The following is a 9,521-nucleotide window of genomic DNA, read 5'->3' on the forward strand; positions in this document are numbered from 1 at the left end:
GGTTTGCCCTTAGTCCCTATTTCCCGTTAATTAATGTTGATTGTACTTCCGCGACCGATGAAGTGTGATGACAAGTTTGAGAGGCTTGTTTGGGGTTCCTTCGGGTTCTTCATTCGCCATGTCACGTCTAGGCCCTAGGCTTGGGTCGTGACAGACATAGTCCAAAGAGGAGTGTCAAACTCTTAGGACGCGAGCAGAGGAGTGACTTCCACCATAATCAAACCACACCCTATCAGAAGGCATGTGGGTTTTTCTTAGATTTATGAGTCCCTGTTTTGCATCCGAAAAATTTTGGGTTCACCGGAAACAATTTTCCAATCTAAGTGACAATGCACCAAGAGCCTTGGAAATTATGTCCGTGTAAGTTCTTACTTATGGATGTGAAGAGCTCCGCATTCATGGCTAAGAGGTTGCAAGCCTCCTTTTCATACTCGACTTACTTTGTCATTTTCCAGAATCGAAGGTTAGCGAGATCAATGTTGAAAACTCGGCTGTATTCCAACATTCACTTTCAAATCTTATTTTGGAGTATTCTGGTCTCTTCATAATCCGATATCGGAATGACTTTTGAATTCTTGGATAATTGTGCGTTAAGTTAAGCGTATTGAACTACAAGTGGACTGAATTCTCATATAGCCTGAGATATATAGGAAACCCATTTCCAGGGTTCGGCCATAATTTCTAAAATTTGTACCAAAATCCCTTTTCGATAGGATGAAGATGTGGTCAGTAAAAATTGGATTCGTCAATTTCATTTTCCTCGGATTTCTTTCACCATCCAAGTCAAATGAGGGACAGTTGTTGACATCCAATTTTGGACCTCCACAATATAAATTAATCATCGAGCTTCCTAAATTCCAAATGGTTTGAAATAATTGGCTTTATAAAATTCAAAATAATTTTCAACTCATTTTAAGTAGTTTTGTCATTTTTATAAATTTTAAAATAATAAATGTGATATTTTATAGAATTATGTGTCTAATTAGTATATTTTATGAATGTTAGAAAATTGTCTCAAAAGGATTTTAGTCTCATTTAAATATTTGGTTATTTAGTTTAAGTTAATTAATAGCTTATATTTCGAGTTAATTAGTTTATAATTAAGTTAATTAATATATAATTGTGTGTCTAATTAGTATATTTTATGAATGTTCGAAAATTGTCTCAAAAGGATTTTAGCTTTATTTTATTTGGTTATTTAGTCGTTTATAATTAAGTTAATTATTTTATTTTATTAAGATTAAGAAGCTCGTTAATTAATTAATATCAATTTGTCTTATTTAATTACTAGCCAAACCTATTTTAACTAAATCAAATTGGCTAAGTTTTTCCTAATCCCCTTTCAATAACCCCTGGCCCACCTATATCCTAATTCAAGAAGCACCCAACATTAATAATACAATACATGTACCAACCGACCCCTTCCAATAAAATAATAACAACAACTGACCCCACCCCTTTTTCCCTTTTGACTTCTAACATACAATGCATACAATACATACAATCCAAACAACACTACTTACAATACAACATACACCAAACCGGCCCCATCCCCTCTTTCCCTTCTAATTTCAACAATAGCAGCAGCAGTTCAAAATGTCAACAGCAGCTGTACGCAGCAGCCCTGCTGCCTCGGATTTTCTGGGATTTTGGAGAAAATTTCATACGAAACCCAGTTGCTCCCTGTTGGCCTTGGAAAGGTGCAAGAAATTTGAATTTGAAATGGAAAATTTCACCCAATTTCCTCCTAATTTCCATCTATATATTCAGCTCTTATTATTCACTGTAAGGGAGAGAGGAGAAAAAAGAAAAAAAAAGATTTTCACCATCTAAAAAAAAATATAGAGGTTTCATACATTGAAAGGACAAAAAATAAAAAGCTAATTTTCTTGTGTATCGATTCTCTGCTTGTCCGGGTTAAGCTCACAGTAGTGGAATCGCTCTTCTCGTTGTCCCGAAACGCTGCTCCGAAAAAGGTAATTTTTATTGTTTTATTTAACTCATTGTATATTTTCAATGTACTGATCAATTTGATATTATTAGCGGATTACTCTGTTTTACTTCCTGTTGAAAAATTTGATTTTTTTTTTATAAAGTTTGATTCCATTTTTTTTTTTGTATGTGAATCTTCATGGGATCAGTTTTGTCTCTATTTTGGCATTTAAAGGATTGGTATTTGTATGTTATTTGTGATTTTCTTGTATAGGAGTCACTATTGTTTTGAGCTTATTTGTTGTGTCTGCTATTATGCTGAAGTTTGAGTTCTTGTCTTGGTTTTTAGTCACCCGTTTCATAGAATCTATTTACATACCTTCATGTGCAAGGATTTATCTTTTTCTTTTTTTTTTCATTTTTGTGTCTAATCCGATCCCATTAACTTAATTATTTTATGTTCGGAAAAGAAGATTTCTAATGTGAGCACTGTTATCTCAAATTTGCTTTCCAAAATGTTACGTTGGAGTCATGTTCCCAACTAAAGCAAAATTATTATTTCCTCACTGCTTCACTCCCCTAAATCACATTAGAGATATTTATTTTGCTACTTTTTTTTAGTAGTATGTTTTGGTGCTTAAGTCCCCATTCATTCCTTTACACATACCTCTATGCAAGTGTTAAAGTTCGTTTGTATATATGTTGCTTGATCGAGTTGTTTTATTATTGTTTTTGTTTAAAAGGGTGGTGAATTAAAGTGGGAATTTTGAATGTATTTTCAGTTGATTTGGCATCATTGTTCTACCATAGCCATGGCATAGTATGATTCTCTGTCACAAATAAGTCCAACTTATGTTCTAGCCTTTATCCTTGCTTAACTAATTTCATCTCATCAAGACATTGTGTCTTTTACATGTGATTAATTTGTTTTCTCTGATTAATCTTACTATCTCATTTACACATAGTTAAACATCCACATAGTCCTTTATATATGCTAATCTTCTTCTTCTTTTATTTTCTGTTCTTTTTCTTATGCATGGACTCTCTTGGATCGAGTCCATTAGACTCCCCTTTGTCCCCTGCATTTCTTCGAGTCGACCCTCCTCGCTGTTCGAATTTCAGAAGCTGAAACAGACCTCAGAATGATGAAAAGTCGGCTGATATGCAGCCTGTATACATTCAGTATACGCTGTATTTCAGTATACATCTATATACAGGTCAAAAAATGCAGGAATACAGGGCTAAGGTGAAATATAGGTGTTCGGAAGCAAGAGATACATGAAAAGAGCCTATGCATACGCTGATATACACTGATATACACCAGCTGTATACAAAAACGGGATTGGTTTGAAGGCAAAAAATTTCAGCGAAATTGGCCCAAAAAAGGAGGCCCAAATTCAATTTCTAACTTATTTAATTGTGTGATTATTTATTTATTTGTTTTCTTTTAAATTGCGACTTAATTTAATTAAATATCCAAAAGATAAACCATGTTCTATATGTCATTTTCTTTAAAAAAAATAATTCGTTTTTTATCAACTCTTATGCTTATTCAAATATTTTTAGTCAAAACTTTCACTCATCTTTAATTAGATTAAAATAATTTCTTGGTTTATCTACCAAGTGGGTTCAAATTATTATTTCTAAAAAAATGATGTAAACAAATTTTAACGAATCTAATTTTGTTAAATTCCTAATTGACCAAGTTGTTTCAATTAAGATCCTATTTTCCAAAAAAATTAAAAATTATTCTTTATTTAACTATTTTTATCAAAAGTTAATCGAATATCGTAAAATATTATATATTTTCATGTTAAATCATTTCCCTAATTTTATTTTTTAGATATGTTCTTTGAGGGTCTTCTCCATTTAAATTTTTTCACTCATTTCAATTGTTCTAAGTTAAAGTATTTTTTTTTTCAAATAAACTTTAAAAAATGTTAGTGAGAATCTTTTCAATTGATTAATAATAATAATAATAATAAAAATATACTTACTTAAGTCATTTTCTCAAAAAAAAAAAAAAGGTTAATCAATTAATAAGAAATGGTTTTCATGCTTTAATTTATTAAGTTGGTTTAAATTATTATTTCAAAATGAATTAAATAAATTCTAATTAATTTAGTTTTATTAATATTCTAATCACTTGTTTTCGAGTCAAATGTTTCATTTTGGATTCCCTTCTCTAAAAAAATAATTAAAAAAAAATATAAAAAATAAAAATGCGTCATTTATTTAATTATTTTCTTAATCAAATATGTTATAAGTTATTATTTTTTTATGTTAAATTATTTTATTTTTTCTAAAACTAGTCAAACATATTTTAGTCAAGTCGCAAGTCAACCGCATGTTAGCGGATACTTCGAATGCTTAAACCCTTCTCGAAGTGTAAATTGAACCCCGAATCCTCTTTGTATTTTCAAATGATTTTTCTGTTTAAATCTTTGAAAATTATAAGTTTTCTTAATTTCTTTAAAAAATTAAGTGGAGACTCTTTTCTAAGTATTTTTCTCTAATTGTTTTATACTTAGAACATTTCAAAAAAGTGATTTTTCTAAAGGTTAGTTAAATTACGACACGACAATCGCTTTTTGTAAAATAATTTAAAAAATAGTTATTTCTATTAAAAAGCGACGGACAATGTGACAAATGGCGTCGCTCTTTTGTCCCTCATTTTTTAGCAATTTTTTAGTAGTATCTTCTCACGGATAGTCTACAAATACATGGTTTTCCATATATTTCTGTATATTTACTTGAGTATATTTTCAAGAATCCTCAAGACAAGTAAATTTTATGTCTTTAGACTTATATCTTTTAAATTGCATGTCTTAGTCAGAATACATAAATTTTCATGATTTGTTTTACATTCAGCTTTTCAATTCAACGTGCATAAGAGGCCTACAAATAAAGTATCTATTACTTCACTTCTAGGTTTTAGTATTTAGGAGCTTCAGCTCATAACATTAAAATATACGACATGCATGACATCTAGATATGTCATCAATGTTTTTTGAACATTTTCCCAAAAGTAAGATCTTTATTAGTATGGTATCCGGAATGTCATCAGTGATCGTGGATCAGTTTTCTTATACAAACAAAGTTCACTAGTAGTATGACAATCAAGTATGGCATCCATGATTATGAAAAACATTCTCAGAAGCTATCGGTTATGTTCGGTTGGAAGTAGTGCTTAGCATCAAATTGGACTAGGGCTAGTATACCTAAGTCTCAAAATTACGTGTTACCATAGGTTTGTGGACACATTTTATAAGCTTAACGGTGCCACATCAGATCAGATCAACTTTTACCTCTTGGCAAGTTATGTTTGACCCTTTTCAATGGAGATTATACATCAAACTTCATGTTTAGGTCACATTTTTATATGTCGATTAATAGTATCTTCCACAATTTAATCTCAGATATTACATGACCTTGTATTCAGTTATTTCAATCAATATTTATCAGTTGCCTATTTTACTACTTGATCATTTCATCAAATTATATGTTTTAATTTCGTATTCAGTTAGTATCTCGAATTCTTCATGTTGAGTTTTACAAATTATCATGCATATCTCACATACTCAGTACATTCAAATACCTGATCTGTTGCATATATTATTCATGTGATTTAGATTCAGATGCTTCTATTAGGATCCTGGTCATGCATATCACAGCTTACAACTAGGAGGTAATGAGTTCTCTTTGTTTGAGGACTCGAGCCAATTTGTAATTCTAGTATCTTATTTCTTTTCATATGATCATGTCTTGACTACATGTATTCAGTATTAGTAGAAGATTCATAGACAATCAGTTAGAGTTGATGTTATCAATCTACTTAGTTTCAGTTTCTTTATAGATTATAATTATTGTAAACCAATCTTTGTTCAGTAATGTATTGAACCAACTTATTTCATAATTATGCTTCCACTCAGCCATTTAAGTTCTTATTTATGTATATATTTAGTTGATTATGACTTATGTCAATATCAAGGGTTAGCTCGGAATCACTTGTGACTCTAAGCATCATGTTATGAGTTACGACTAGGACGTACTCTCTGATCGTAACACATATGAACTGTTATGTTGTCTTGATAGTGTAAAAACCTACACTCTCTATGTGTATAGTCACAATTTTGTAAATGATAAATAGTTATCGATTAAAATATTCACCAATTCATAAAGGAAAAATATATAAAAGCATAATACATAAATATGTCATTTAACTTGACCCTAGCTCACATTTATGACTTTCAACTTTGTGTGTGTACAAATAGACACTTAAACTTGTATAAAATTGAACAAATAGACATATACATCTTACGTGGTATTCTACGTGACAATTTAAGTCTTACATGATGTATGTTACATATGACTCATGTGTCGGACGCGGCTCCCGTCCAGTGGCCATCCTCTCCAGTTCGTCGAGTATTGCCTTATATTTGTTACACGTGTCCACTTAAAATTTCAATGGATGTGATCTATTTATTAACTACTATATACTAACCATAGTTAAGAGTCTTTACAAAGTATAATCTGGCAAATTGTATTTAGTCCATATTCATCCCCGAACTCGGAAGTTCCGCCGGCATAATTGATAGGCTCTCTTATTGTTTCATAACACTGTAAACAAAAGTTTGTAAATTGAATTGCACAAAGAAAAATCTACCACCATGTAAAACTAAAGCAACGATTTCAACAAAAAGGGAACAAATTGCCGGTCAAGATAAAGATTTTAGGTCTCTGATAAAAGTATATATGGAATTCAACCATGGACGGACAATTGGTAACAACAATTGAAAGCTAACATCTCTTGAATCTTTTTCCAAGTCAAACGAGTAAGTGATGATTTGGAAGATAACTACTTCAAAACACTCTATATAGTAAGACTAGTTTTACTTTAAATAAGCCAGATATATGCATAATTTTTACAAGTCAGAACAACTCTATATTTCATGATTTATGTATTCTTTCGAGTCGAAATTCTGGGTGGTTCGCCGGCGGAGGAGAAGAGGGCTCTCTCTGCGACATTTGAAAGAAAGAGGAAACTAATTCTGGTACAGTGTAATGAAAAGAAAAGAGACTATAGTTAAGATATTTTAGTTAGTAAATAAATCATGTCCGTGGAGTCACAAACTAGACACGTGTAACAAATATAAGGCAGCACTGGACAAACTGGAGAAGATGGCCACTATAGGGGAGCCGAGTCCTCGTATGTTTACTTATTCAATTTTATACAAATTTAAATATTTATTTATATACATTCAAAGTTGAACGACATAAATATAAAATGAGGCTAAGTTATATGAATTATGTCATACATAAATGTGTCTTTTAATTTGATTTCAATTGATATTTATGCCACCAACTTTGAGTATGCACAATCAGACTCTAAAACTTTTATAAAATTGAACAAGTGAACACACATATCCTAAATGACATAATGCACATAGGACAATTAAACTTATATAAAATTGAACAAATAAACATATGCGCCTTACATGGCATCCTAGGTGACAAGTTAAAATGACACATGTATATTTATTGTTATTCAGAAATGATTCACTGATCTTTAATATTCTTTTAACTTAAAAGGGCGGTCAGATTTGTTTGTTTGTTTTTTTCTACTTTAACAGTAATGTAGATTCAAAAATTTCAGCCATAATGTTTTAAGTGACTGACAAGTATATATATTTTTCTTGGAAAAGAAATAGAAAACAAGAGATATAACATGGGTTTCTGATATTAAAATGTGTGTATAGTCATTTGTCCCATTCCCAAACTTATCAGATTGGTTGAGTATTAATTGACTTCTGAGCTCATCTATGAGTAATTTGACTTAATACACTGCATATCAATTCTAGGAACATTGCATATATACTTGGTGATGACATCCTTAACTCATCTATTACTACTCTGCTCTGCTCTTCCCCTCAATGACTTTGATATGGACAGCTCTAGTGTTTTCTCTATTTACATATGTCTTGTATGAGCTGATAAACATTCACAAGAGAAAAAAGTTTCCTCCAGGTCCAAAAGGGCTTCCTATTTTAGGACATCTTCATTTGTTAGGCAAAAATCCACACCAAGATTTACAAAAACTAGCCAACAAACATGGTCCTATTATGTATGTCCGATTGGGACTAGTACCTACAATCATTGCCTCGTCTGCTGATGCAGCCGAAAAGGTCCTCAAGACATATGATCACATATTTGCCAGTAGGCCTCATCATGAGGCATCTCAATATTTGGCTTATGGACAAAAGAATTTGATATTTGCAAAGTATGGTGTATATTGGCGTAACATGCGCAAATTGTGCACTGTGCACCTTTTGAGCAATAACAAGATCAATTCATTTCAATCCATGAGAAAACAAGAAGTTGAACTTCTTATTGAGTCGCTTAAAAAGGAAGCTCATGATCGTGTAGTTGTTGATCTTAGTGCAAAGATTACGTCCTTGAATGCTAACTTGACTTGTTTAATGGTGTTTGGAAAGAAGTACATGGATGAGGACTTGGACAAGAGGGGATTCAAATCTGTTGTTCAAGATGTTGTGCATTTAGCAGCAACTCCAAATCTTGGTGATTTTTTCCCCTTCCTTGGTGCTATTGATCTCCAGGGTCTCACTCGCAAGCTCAAGGATCTTTCGAAGGTGTTTGATGAGTTCCTTGAGAAGATTATTGATGAACATGTTCATTCATATGACCAGAAGCAAACCAAGGACTTTGTGGACACCATGATGGGCATAATGCAATCTGGAGAAGCGGAATTTCAGTTTGACCGTCGTCACATAAAAGCTATCCTCTTTGTATGTACTTTCATCCCATTTTGTCATATATACCACAAGCCTTGAGAATGAAATGGTTTGTACTACTAATTTATTCCTCTGTTTCCTTTTTACTATACAGGACATGCTTATAGCTGCAATGGATACTACAGCATCATCAACGGAATGGATACTGACAGAACTTCTTAGACATCCCCAAGTGATGAAGAAACTCCAAAAGGAGTTGCAAGAAGTGGTAGGCCTTGAAAGAATGGTTGAAGAATCTGACCTGGAAAATTTGAAGTACTTAAACATGGTTGTAAAAGAGGGCCTGAGGCTGCATCCTGTAGTGCCACTATTTTATCATGAATCTGTGGAAGATTGTGTAGTCGACGGTTTCCACATACAAAAGGGATCCCGAGTCATGGTAAATTGTTATGCAGCTCAAAGAGATCCAAATGCTTGGCCTGATCCTGAGAAGTTTTTGCCTGAGAGATTTGTTGGAAGCTGTATAGATTTTCGTGGACGCGACTTTCAACTTGTACCATTTGGCTCTGGGAGAAGAAGTTGTCCTGGAATGCAGTTGGCAGTTATGGTTGCCCGCCTTGTGGTGGCACAATTGGTGCATTGCTTTGAGTGGGAGCTTCCAAATGGTATGCAGCCTTGTGATTTAGACATTGATGAGAAGTTTGGGATAGTAACATGCAGAGAAAAGCCTTTAATGGCTATTCCTACTTACAATCTAAACAAATGATGCAAATACAAGAGAAGTAATATTTCTAAACTTTAGATTTTATTACAAGCAATATTAAATAGTTTCTACTA

The 9,521-nt window shown here is 32.4% G+C and overlaps 1 protein-coding gene across 2 annotated transcripts in view; it reads left to right on the plus strand.

The window, feature by feature from the left end:
* Nucleotides 1–9,513, plus strand: part of LOC125856390 (cytochrome P450 71AU50-like) — a 115,517-nt gene extending 106,004 nt beyond the window's left edge. The window contains exons 2-3 of one of the 2 annotated variants that reach the window (XM_049535921.1): nt 7,960–8,738; nt 8,839–9,513. In XM_049535921.1, the coding sequence (XP_049391878.1) occupies nt 7,960–8,738; nt 8,839–9,450 (1,391 nt within the window). In that variant the 3' untranslated portion in view covers nt 9,451–9,513. The remainder of the gene's footprint in view (nt 1–7,959; nt 8,739–8,838) is intronic. The other variant, XM_049535920.1, reaches the window with a different exon arrangement.
* The last annotated feature ends 8 nt before the right edge of the window (nt 9,514–9,521 follow it).

This window comes from Solanum stenotomum, chromosome 2 (assembly GCF_019186545.1).
Source record: "Solanum stenotomum isolate F172 chromosome 2, ASM1918654v1, whole genome shotgun sequence".
NCBI lineage: Eukaryota > Viridiplantae > Streptophyta > Magnoliopsida > Solanales > Solanaceae > Solanum > Solanum stenotomum.